The 12,847-nt window shown below is 35.4% G+C and overlaps 1 protein-coding gene across 6 annotated transcripts in view; it reads right to left on the bottom strand.

The window, feature by feature from the left end:
• Positions 1-12,847, bottom strand: part of Rb1cc1 (RB1 inducible coiled-coil 1) — a 74,173-nt gene that overhangs the window by 16,433 nt on the left and 44,893 nt on the right. For all 6 annotated transcript variants that reach the window (XM_076836236.1, XM_076836237.1, XM_076836233.1 and 3 more), the window contains 6 exons: positions 12,539-12,725; positions 12,377-12,458; positions 12,037-12,098; positions 10,091-10,194; positions 9,519-9,645; positions 7,534-9,434 (listed from right to left, as the gene is read on the bottom strand). In XM_076836236.1, coding sequence (XP_076692351.1) covers positions 7,534-9,434; positions 9,519-9,645; positions 10,091-10,194; positions 12,037-12,098; positions 12,377-12,458; positions 12,539-12,725 — 2,463 coding nt within the window. The remainder of the gene's footprint in view (positions 1-7,533; positions 9,435-9,518; positions 9,646-10,090; positions 10,195-12,036; positions 12,099-12,376; positions 12,459-12,538; positions 12,726-12,847) is intronic.

Raw genomic sequence — 12,847 nt, forward strand, 5'->3', positions numbered from 1 at the left:
ATAAGCTGTGTAGTAGGTAGACTTCCAGACACAGCAAATTAACCTCACATGCACTAATTTCTTTTTCCATAGGTATGTGAAAGCCCTTTCTCTTATAGTCTCAAAAAGAATGTAAACTATTGATTTAATATTGCCCAATCTGATTTTAACTTTACATTTCCTCAATCCCAAGTAGACTGGACAGCTACTCCATTACTGATCATTTGATATTTCCTCTTCAGACTACCTATTCATGTCCTCTGGCCATTTTTCTCATGAACTATATGTACCCTTTTCTTATTGACTTGTAGAAGATCTTTGACATAACAGGTAAAAAATACCCTTATTTCTTGCAAATGTTTTCTCCATGGAGGTTAGTTACTCTGTGTTGTTTCTGGCATATCTAGCAATCAAGTAGCAGAAGGCTTGGGAGAGGTGCTGGATTGTGTGTCTTCACATTAGCATCATTTTACTTTTCAATGGATATTAATGTAAAGGTTATGAAAAAGAAATCCAAAATGCAAAAAAAAAAAAAAAAATCCACTGAGAGTTTCATATTCCACAAAAACTAACGCTTAAGGAATTACCACTTACAGAATTTTAATTTAGTAATAAAAAATATCCACAATTTTATGAAACAGCTATATAAATATTCATCTTTTCTCAATTATACATCACTGTAAAGTTAGATTTTTTTTCCCCTTATATTTCAATCAAAGAATGCTGTAATGGAGCAGACGCTGAGGTAAATAGGAAAACCCATAAGTCAAACACCAAAGTGATTTGCAAATATGTAAAATGTCACTCTTCTCACTAACTTTCATTTAGAAAATAGTTCAAAAATCTTAATTTATGTTAACATGCTACTATACTACCTTTTAAATTTGTTTCGACTTTTAGTACAGAAAATTCTGATAGATACAACCCATATAAATAAAATCACTTTTGAGTTCTCAATTCTGTGACAGTAAAAGGACTCTAAGACCAAAGTTAAGAGAACTAATGCTTCTGGTTTTCGCATACTCGGTTGAGGCAGGATGATTACCAAGTTCCAGGTCACCCGGGAAACTTATTAAAACCTTGTATCAAAAACAAAATGGGGGGTGGAGGTATATATTTAAACAAAAGTAACACACAGAATATAACTGAGAGTGCATATGTCCTGCAAATTGTAAAATACCACCAGGTCCTTAAGAAAAAAAGTTTTCCAACCCCTGATCAAAAGGCAGGCATCTAAAGGCTGGATTGGTAGAAAGGATATATCATATGCACCTTGAAAGTCCAGAATATATTCCTTCACCAATATTTTGAGAAAAACAAGTATAAATGGCTCTACAATGGTGCTCTACAGGACAGGGATAAATTCTGACATTCAATGAATGGGAATGACAGGATTGTACTATGGCAGAGGCCAATGGGTGACACAAAACCATTATAAACATGATGAAGCTCCATCATTGTAGGCAGGAGAGCCAGAGCAGTAAGCAGAAAATCTGTCCCATAAAAGTTTTCCCAAGTGGTTTTGTCCCTTAGGCTTTAATAAAATGGGCTGTTTAAAAGCTCATTAAGACTGTTAAAAAAAAAAAAAAACCCACAACTGACTCTAGTACTCAAAAAATGCTAACATAAGAGAATCTTCTAGCTCACTCTCCAAGGTCTGAGCCAGTAATCAACTATCTGTGAGAGGGATCTGTGGCCTTTTCCAGATGACCAGAGAACTACTTTGGCTCATCCTAAAGCCACTCAGACCACCAGGAGGAGGACAATATTAATACTCAGGTATGAGAGTCTGGGCCCTGTGGGTCTCTACAGGTATACCATTATGTCTAGAATCTGTAGTGCAATAAAAATAAAAGTAATCTGGCATAATCCCTACGTTGGGAACATAAAGAAACCCTTTACTAAAGGAACCTCAAGTAATGAGGACTACTACTGGTATAAAAGTTCAAGTAAAATCTCTAAATTTCATGAGAAAGGGGAGATTTCTATCAAATTCTCACTTAACCTACACAGGTCCTAGCCAGAAGATAAATGGAGACTAGTAATGAATCATCATAAATTTAATCAGGGACTGACTCCAATTAGACTACTGTTTCAAATATGATCTCTTGGCTTGATCCAAACAAGGCCCCCACTACCTGAGACACCTAGCTATTCATCTGGTAACCTACACCTCTACTGTAGGTCAAAATCCTATCATTATAGGAACAGGTGTCAACATTTTGTTTTAATGAGGCAGACAATAAAAATATTACCCAAATGATCTCTACTATAATTACTCAAATATCAACAAAGGCAAACACAGGCAGCAGATAATCAATAGACATGGCTTATAGTTTAATAAAACTTAACTGGGGGAAATTTCAAAACTTCTTGGTATATGCCTGAAACCAATACATACATACTCACCCACGACAAAGTTAAATGTATAAATTAGGCACAGTAAAGGGAACAATAAGATAATTAAAACAATAAAAAGGAACATGAGTGGGGTCTCAAAATATCCTACTGTAGTGTACTCACCCTTCTTGTGATGAGTGATGATAATGTCTACATGATGAGATGATGTGAGGTAAATGCAGTAGCCACTGTAATATAGCACCAAGTTACTAGTGACTTTGTGATGAAACATCATAGAGCCTTAACAATGCTGGCTGACTACAGGTTAACAGGTTAAGTAAAGTCATGGATAAGGGGAGGGAATGGGACTACTACATTTACAAATTGTCTTTACATATTAAGGATGGCCTTGTAAGGTAGTTAGCAGTTTAGACATAAGTCTGATTGACATGAACAAATTCAATGCTTATACCCATTTATCTTGGAATATCACTAAAATGAATGTGAGAAAGATATTCTTATTAAAATATAATTCTTCTGGGGAAAAAACTGATGTTGTGAATCCTCAGGTCATCATACTGATCTAACACATTTGATAGTGATGTGCTGCTCAGAACTAGTACAAAGGAACTAGTGAATACCTGAACTATGGGGCTACACGCATGCCAAGTGGGCAATGAAGCCCATGAAAATTCAGTCAGGAAACACATTAAAATTTCTAAGTGTCCAGTGGTCCAGAGCATGTGATGTCACCTCTAACATGAAGGAACAAGACTGCTGCTGGGTGATCCTCTCTGAATCAGCATACAGCACATTTGTGCATGCTATTCTAAGCCATTTACCAATAATTTTAATACTGCCTATCTGTGTAGGGCCCAGAATCAAGATGCCCTGAAACAGTCCCAGATAAACATGCTAGCTTCTCTAATTTCACAATTCCTAGTAGATGTTTAATGTGTTTGTAGCAGAAATGGATGGTATATAGATTCTTTTAACAGTTATAGGACAAATCACAATTAAGACCCCTAGGATTTTGGCGCAGATAACTATTTTTCTTTCATAAAATAGCTTTAGGCTTGTACTGGGTCCTTGTAGATACTGGAAAACAATGGGCTAAGTTACCATGAGACATTAGCTGCCCAATATAAAGTACTGTATCTACCCTATCAAGCCATGAAGATAGATGTGCATAGCACCACTGCTTTAGTAAGCAGATACGACATATATAAAACCTAGGTCAAACAAGTTGTGAAGGCTATAAGAAAGGTACAGGAGCTTCAGTGTCCTGCTACATTGCCTCTTTTATATATAACTATAGCACGCACTCTGAAGGGGAAAAAATGGCAGGCATAACTCCTGATGATTCTGCAATGCTAATATTCTTTAAAAGTGCAGGACAAGCCTTGGTGCCACAATGATGGGTACGCCCTGAAGAACAGGACTGAAGGGAAATCTTCCCAGGAGAACAGTGATAATATCTATATCTGAAATTGCCATAAAGAGAAACGGCCAGGGGTACAGTTCTACAATGATTCACAGAGACCAGGTAAAAGGCTTACTTGGGAACTGCAGAAATGAAAAGAAAATGAACTATTTAGTGAAGAAATTTGTGGGAAAGGAATATGGATGGACCTCTTAAAATAGGAATAAAATGTGAAGATCTTTGAGTCCTCTTGATAACATTATACCCACTACAAGAAACCCATGTTACTAATCACATGATGAGGACAAATGTTTCAGTGGCTACCAATTAACTTCTTCCTCTACTCACATCTCTTGCACAGACCAATGAAAAATGTCCACAGAAGCAAACATAAGTTTATGCATGGACTCAGTACCATGGGATTGCCCACAACAAACAACAAAACAAATTCCCCATATGCCAATATTCCCTAGGGAGACAGTCAGGCAGCCACTTGACAGCAGGCTGATTATATAGGACCGCAGGCTGTTTTCAAAAGATTAGTTTCTCTCTGTACGGAATGAAATGCCATGCTTCTAATATTTATGTCAAAACTATAATTCCAGAACTTAATGATGCAGTTACTAGAATTGCTTCTGAATAAGGTAGTTTACCATAAAAGATATAGAGCCATGATCTCATGCTCACAGAAGTCATCAGTTTTGCCACATATGCCACTGTCTACAGCAATTTGACCTGTTAAAGCTGTAGACCAATCTACTCAAGATACACAGTACCAGCTGTGACATTTCACACTCCAAAGTTAATGTCCGATGTAGTCCACACTCTGTAACACATTCGATAGTGATGTGCTGCTCAGAACTAGTACAAACTCTGAACCAGAGACTACTATGAAATATCAATTTTCCCACAGTCAGAAAGAAGCGGTTAGAGAAACAGAAAGGAAAATTGTAACAATCCAGTGACAGATAAGGGAAAATTTATGATTCTGGGTCATGTTGACTTAGATAATTTAAAGAAATTAACTAGGAGATAAAACCAGGGTCCCAATGAACTGGAAGAAGCTTACACTATTACTTGTCCACCTAGGGCTCCTCATGATATTGAACATGCAAAAAAACAAACAAAAAAAAGGCTGTCATTTTGATGACTGATCTTCATGATCAATGGAAATAAGTTATTCCTATACAATGAAGGCAGAGAAGAATATTAATGGAATCCTGCGGCATTTTCTTTGGGTGTTTCTTGGCACTACCATGCACTGAAAAGAAAAATAATGGAAAAACTACAGCAACTTTGTTATAGAAGTATCATTAATGGCAGTGTCTTCAGAAACAAAGATTGGAATCATACTCTTAGGTAAAGAACTAAGATCAGAGGAGGCAATAGCTAAGGTAATAAGTGAAGTATTAATGGAAGGAAATAGCAAATACCTACTAAAGTTACAAAACTGTTTAAAAATTTATAGCCTACACATATTAATCCAATTTTAATCTTTAACCCTTCTCCCACTTACTAATTTGTGAAATCAGGTTTGATGATGGTAGTTAATTTTATATGTCAGCATTTAACTGACAAAATACCAGACCTGTGACAAAGCAGAAAAGGAAATAAACATTAAGTGTTCATCCTAAAAGGGCTACAGTGACATCAGTTGGAATCTTACCTTTTCAAGAGAAGGTAATGATATGTTACAAGGACATAAGGTACATCATGTCAAACAAACAAGTTACTGAAGTGTCTTTATTTGGAAGTTCAATACTGGGCAAAAGAGATATATACCTAACTGTTTACTTTAAATAGGGTATACAGTGCTGGATTTTGGTGTCCCCTCAGCACTGCCCTTATCCCTTCTGTAATCTTTTAACATGCTACAAAGCACAGATTGTACATTTCCCAGAATCCCCTGTACAGTTCAAGTTTGCCATGGGAAAAAACACCCGCATGGTTTGGAAGGTGGAAGAAAAGCCCAGACTCATTTTCCAGAGGTGATTGTAGTTGTACTTTCATAGAAGGTTCCTGGCAAGTAACAGAAATGCCCAATTTATGCTGAAAATTGAACTGGACCGCCTGTGCTTTGAAGAGATTCTTGAACATTGCATCAGACTGTTAATGAGGCAGAAAGAACCAACCATCAGTTTTGCTGAGTGCTTCAGTTTTTGTTTTCTTGATACTTCCCTTAGAGCTTGATAAAAAGACTCTCAAGAGTAAATTTCAGCCAGGCTCTTCTAGGCCCTCTAGGGTTCAACTGTGGTTGGCAACTGTTCTTGTCTGGTCTGTGTTGTCCAGTCGTAACAAGAAGCTTGGTAGTCAGTTTAGAGAGAACTCCTCACCCTTAAGATCTATTTTTCCTCAATATCTAATCAAATTCCTAATTCCCTCAGCATCCTAGGCTGCCTTCAGTAAGAATCCTGTTAGGTCAGTTTGGCCAGAATCCCCAACTCCTGATTCCTTCTTTATGAAACTGTGGATTGAACAAGAAGCCTTGCACATACAAGGTAAGCACTTTACGACTGTATCACACCCCCAAACTTTTAAAATTTTATTTTAACACAGCATCTCACTAAGTTGTTGGCTTCAAACTTCTAATTCTCCTGCCTTAGCTTCCATAGTAGCTGGGATTACAGGGTGACACCATTGAGCCTTGACCTGATGTTTTCTCTTAGTAATTGTCTATTCACTAATTCCCAACCTACTCCTTGGCTGTAAGCTTCAACTTGTCCATGTTGTATTCAGAACTGTATCCATTTCTATTCTGAGATCTCTTTTCCCCTACTGCAATAGGTCTGAAATATAATCTGTTCTTACCACTTTAATTTCTGTCTAGCTCTGGTTCTTTTGACAAGCTTTCCCTAGTACTGACTCCATTGGCTTTTTTGCCCCCAGCTCTGTTAACATTCATGCAAGCCCTAATTCCTTTGTTAATCCTTCTGATCTCCCTAGACTACATGAAGAGGTCCATTTTCAAACCAGAGGGGAGATTTAATTGTACAACACTAAAGAAGTATTACAAAGAAGTCAATTAGAGGTTGTTCAAAAAGTGCTAAGGCAAGAAACAGAGGTTAAAATATAAAATATATATCAATATATTTACCTTGAGAATCAATGATGGAACTAATTGTTACATTGATTATATTCTAAAAACTCTTTATTGGGCCACAAAATTCTACCACAAATTCTCAAAAATACCAAAAACCATCCTCTGTGATCACAGGGCAGTTACAGATAGTAATACTAAGAAGAATGTAAAAACAAAAAACCAACCCACAACTATGGCATCAAATCTGAAATTTCAAAACATTATCTTTCCAACCAGAGAGAAAATAACATTGTAATATATCAAGAAATAACAACAAAAACATATTCAGTCTATGATTTAGCCTTTGCTAGACAATTCTCAGACAAAATTAATATTCTAATACATACTAAACATAAAGGGAGCCAAAATAAATAAAATGAAGAATTTAGTAAAAACCGAAAATAAAAATAAATAAAAAATGGTAAGGGAAGAGAAGCTCCTCAAAACATTTTCAAATTTTTAAGAAAGCATCTCTGAAAAATCTGAAATACTACTTTATTTTTTTAAAGCCACTAATGGATTTATATAGTCTGTTATGTATAATATTTGGAAGAAACCTATTTTTAAACTATAAAATTTTACTTCATAAAAATATCCCAATTGCTACATTTTACCTATGGTAACAGGTAAATCAAGGTACTATGATTACATGCACAATATCCGAATCACCGGTATTTTAATTTTATAATTACAGACTAAACTTAATTCTTACCTTTGTGCTATTTGATTCTCAAGATGTTTAACTTTTTCTAATAACTCTTTCTCAACAACTTCTCTCTCCAATTTAAATTCTTTCAGAGCAGCCTGAATAGCTTCATCTTTTTCACAATTAAGCTTCTGAATTAACTGTTCTCTGTCTTGATCGTGGCTCATAACCAATCTCTCTTTGTCTTTCTCAAGGTTCTGGATAATAGCTTCATATTTCTCTTCTTGTTGGGTGATTTTTTCTTCTTTTTGTTTTTCAAGAGCATTCAATTCTGAGTCCAATTTACTCTGTAGTTCAACTATTTGTTCTTTTAAGTTTTTTTCTATTTCGAATGCTTGGTGATGCAAAGATGTTATTTTGGCTAATTCGGCTTTCAGAATATTACATTCTTCTTCGTGTCTACTAATTAACTCTGAAATGCACTGATCTTTTTCAATTGTCATTAAAGTTCTTAGCTCAGCTAAGCCCACCTGATAATTTTCATTATTATCTTGAATCTTTTGGTTTAATTTACTTATTTCTGTTCTCAAATTTTCTGTCTCTTGTTCAAGGAGAGATTTCAAGGTCTCCTTCTGCTGTGTTCTGCTTTCTTCCAGCAAAATTTTTATCTCATCAGTTTCTGCTTCCTTCAATGCAAGTTCAACCTCTAACTTGCATCTCATGTCTGACAAATCAGAAACCTTGACTTTTAATTCCTGCAGTTGCTGTTCTTTTTCCTGGATAATCATGGCATGAGACTCTTGTATCTGAACAATTCTTTGTTGATTTTCTTCTTTCAATTTCTCCAAAGAAACTTGGTGGTCTGTCATAACTTTCTCAAACTCTTGTGTATGCCTGACATGCAGTGTGTCCTCTAATTCTTTCAGATGACTTTGTTCTAAGCACTGAAGTTCTGTCCTCAATAACTGTATCTTCTCATCATTTTCAACATGGAGCTTTTTTAAGTCTTCCAAAACTACCTCTCGTGATTGTTTCAGCTCTCTGATTTCACAATTTTGTGTGTGCATTATATTTTCCATCTCCAACAACTTCTGATCCTTTTCATTCTGTAAGCAAATAACAGCTTCTTTTTCATGTTTAACCAAAGCAAATTCATTGTCTTTATTTTGTAAAACTTCCTCAAGGCATACTAGGTCTCCTTTCAATTTTTTAATTTTGTTTTCATTTTCTTCACTTTCCTTTATTAGTGCATTGAGCTTACCTTCATATTCACTTTTTAAAGACTGTAGTTCTTTTTGATGTTTTTCTTTTAGTGTTATTTCCAGGGAACATTTTACTTTTTCAATAATGTTTCTTATTTCCAAAGCTGTACATTTTAAAGAATTTGAGAAGTCACACTGTTCTTTTTGTACAAATGTTCGGAAGTGGCAAAGGTCTTCCTTGATGGTTTGTATACTGCAGTGAGAGTCCTGGGCAACAACTCTACATTTTTCCAGTTGAACATTCAGAGAAGCATGATCTCCAAAATCCTCTTTACCACATGTGTTTGTACCCTGCATACGTCTACTATCTATTGCATTGATAACTGATGAATAAAGTGATTCCACCATCATCTCTGGACTCTGAGGATCACTTATAGGATTAGGAGAAGATAAATTTTCTTCTATCACAAACTCATTCACGGCAGACATAAAATCTGATTCAGGACTCTCTGCCAATGAATCCAAGTCTAAAGAAACTTGGTGTATAGTCTGTTCTATGTTTGGATGGGGGATAGTTTCAAAATCAAATGTATGTGCATCAATGCTATCTGGAGATAATTCTTCCAAGGGACATACTGCAGGACATAAGGGGTCCTGAACAGCAAGTGGAGGAGGAGTTCTCGGTGAGGTAGTAGTTGCAATTCCTGTTGCACTTTCTATCCGTGGGGAAGAAGTAGACTGTGGGGATGCCTGACTCACAGATGCCTGGAAGACAAAGAGAAAGGCTTAAAGAGCTATAGCAACACAAACATTTACACTAAGAGAAGTATTTGAAAGAACTTCTTTTGCCTTTTGTTCATTCAGTAGATCTGTAATGGTCTGTGACATTTCATCCAAACTTTGTGCTGCCTTTACCAAATTATGTAGGGCAAGTACATGCTGGTGTAGAGGTTCAAAGTCACAAAGTAAAGGGACCCTGAAACAGAATGCAAGAAAATTAGAGTTCTGATTTCTTAACCAAATGATGGGTGACTGCATACAATTTATTTCACTGTCAAAAAAAAAAACTATAACATAATCATTCCTTTTTAATCAATACCAGGAGAATTGGCAGAACCCTGAGTTATTATCAGTAAAATGGTAAGTTACAAACCCCCTAATGTTATATGACAAGTCAGAGTAACAGCAAGAAAGAAATAAACTGCATGTGAGAGGCAAAACTTTCATCTATTTTATCTTCATTTTCTGAATGTTTATATTTTCTCCCAGAAATTTCCTACAGCAGTCATAAGAGAACCAAACTATCATAAAACATCTATTCTGGCACCTTCTTAAGAATACTGGTGCTATTTTCAACATTTCTAAATCAATGAAAACATTTTAAGTTTATAATTGAATTTAAAAATAGTAATGACATTTACCTGAGGAATGGCTGAACTTCTGAGGGACAAAATGATTGAAGAAACTGTAAATCTTTTAATGAAATATCTGGAAGTTCACAGTCAAACTTTCGAGGCTTCTGAGTCTGCATTAAAAAAAAAAAAATTCTTTTTATCAAAAGTGGTTTCTTAGTGTATTTGAACTCAATAACAAACTGACCAAAAAAAAAAAAAAAAAAAAAAAGTATACTCATATCCACAATGAAGAGGATAAAATAAAAATAAAAGACCACAGAAGACATGGCACATTACTTTTAGGAACCTTTAATAGACTTGGCATACATATTAGCAATCAACTGATAAGGCCTATTCTTCCCATTTGCCTTAAATGTCAGTTTACAAGAATGCTAATACTCCAACCAATATTTTTTTTTTGGTATTTATCTTTTTAGGTGTAGATGGATACAACACAATGCCTTTATTTTTATGTGGTGCTGAGGATCGAACCCGGGTCCCACCTGTGCTAGGTGAGTGCTCTACCGCTGAGCCACAATCCCAGCCCCTCCAGCCAATATTAAAGGAAACCACTCCTAGTCATAGGCTATTCTCTACGTTTTACTAGAGCTCTAGTATGATCATGAAAGACCAACCTAGCCCTCTATCTATTCTTATTTCCTCTTATAATGCCTTTCTGCTATAATATAGTTTAAAAGTATTCTGTGTAATACCGCCTTGCTATTCCCTTGACCTTTCTATCACAATCTCTTTATAAACTCATGGTCAATTTCAACTTAAAATCAAAACAAAACTGGAAAACCTACCATTTCTTTCTTTACAATATAGGTAAGAATGGAGTGTTTTAAAATAACTAGAATTGTTTTTCTGTCACTATTCAAACAAACTTAGGGATTTTAAGATGTTCTTTATTAAAAAGTATTTTGGGATCAGTGAGTATGGCAATGCCTTCCTATTATTTCATCTATTTGTAGATATTTTAAAATATATACATTTTAAAGCTGAGTGGTGTGGTGCATGCCTATACTCTCAGCTACTTGAGAGGCTGACCCAGAAGGACTGCAAGTTCAAGGTCAAAACAGTGAGACCCTGTCACAAAATAAAAGGGGCTGAGGATATATAGCCCAATGGTAAAGCACCTTGGGTTCATTCCCCAGTACCACAAGAAAGTTTTTAAAGCCACAGGTATGTGCACTATAGAAACATGCTTAAAGCTAAGGGGTTAACATGGGAGTGGTGGGACCTAGCATCTTACAAATTTCATTGTTCAATCCAAATGTTCTTTTGTTTCATATTAAAAAAAAAAAAAAAAAGACCTATTCAGGGCTTGGGTGGTGGCTCAGTGGTAGAGTGATTCCCTAGCATTTGTGAGGCACTGGGTTCGGTTCTCAGCACGGCATATAAATAAAGGTCTATTAACAACTAAAAAAAAGTACATTAAAAAAAAAAAGAAAAAAACCTATGGAACATGGGCTTGCTTAGTAATATACCAAACTAATTTTTCATGGGTTATTTTTCAGGAATTACTGAAGAGACAGTCCCTGTCCCCCATTCTGATTTGTCAAGGCACTAAAAGGGAGGAACTACAGGGGGAGGAAGTAGACATCAGAAAAGGCAAAAAAAAAAGGGGGGGGGAAGAGGAGGGGAATGGAAGGGCAGAAGAAAGAAGGAAGACAAGGGGAGGGAAGAAAAGGAAGGAGAGAAAAAGTAACAATAATAAACAAGATTATTCTATTCCTACTAATTCTAACAGTATAATATGAGGTATCCTCCTATGTGATGAAGACTCTTAATCAAAATTATAAATATATCCTAAAGCTTTATGCTGACTTTCAAAGCCAAATACAATTTTACAATGATTATAAAAAAAACTGTAACAATTTCTGTTTCTGATAAGTTAAGTGCTGCTACTTCTAGGAAAAAAAGATTTTAGAATGTACAACTGTACTCACGGTTAGAAAATAAATACATACACAAAAGGAAGGAGGCCAGGAGTCTAGTCCCCGAAACAGACGGTTTCTTAAAAAAGACTTCCCTGTAATAAAGAAATTATACAATATGCTTATTTTGGAGCATTAACTTAAGGTTTAAAAAAAAATCTAGTTTTTAAAATGGTAAATTAAAAACTAGGTAATACTTCAGATTTAAAACTTTACAATGGATTCAACTCTACAAATAAAGGAGAATAATTCTCTAGATTTCAATAATATCACCTACATACAGGTCAATGCTACAGATATTATCTATGAAATAAATTAAGACTTCCTTTTTCCTTTAAAAAAGTAAATAAAGTTGTGAATGAAGAACACTTACTAAATAATTTCCCAAAGGATTCCCTTTTAGACTTCTCAGCTTCATACAATCGCTTTCCATCTTTGACTAAAGCACCAGCCCACTGCAAGAGGAAAGCTAATGTCAATAACACTAATGCTTAAATAATATTAAATACAATTAAAAAGAAATCAAATTGCATACCTCCCTGTAGTGTTTAATGAACATTTTTCTCCTCACAACCTCAACAACAGCTAAGCAGTACATCTGAGGAACTGTACTAAGAGCTTCAACAATTTTGACTCTTTCTAACAGCTCTATTACAAGACGGAGCAAAGCTTGCAATTTCTCTCCATCTTGATCAGCATGTAGCATCACAAAGCAACACCACCTAGAGAATAAAATCCATTATTGTCAACAGCCACAAAAGTTTGCTAAAAATAATGTCTTTTTGGATGGGCTAAGGAAATCATGACAATGCACTATAAAAACAGACTACCCCAAGGCTAACCA

The sequence above is a fragment of the Callospermophilus lateralis genome, chromosome 16 (genome assembly GCF_048772815.1).
Source record: "Callospermophilus lateralis isolate mCalLat2 chromosome 16, mCalLat2.hap1, whole genome shotgun sequence".
NCBI classification, from domain to species: domain Eukaryota; kingdom Metazoa; phylum Chordata; class Mammalia; order Rodentia; family Sciuridae; genus Callospermophilus; species Callospermophilus lateralis.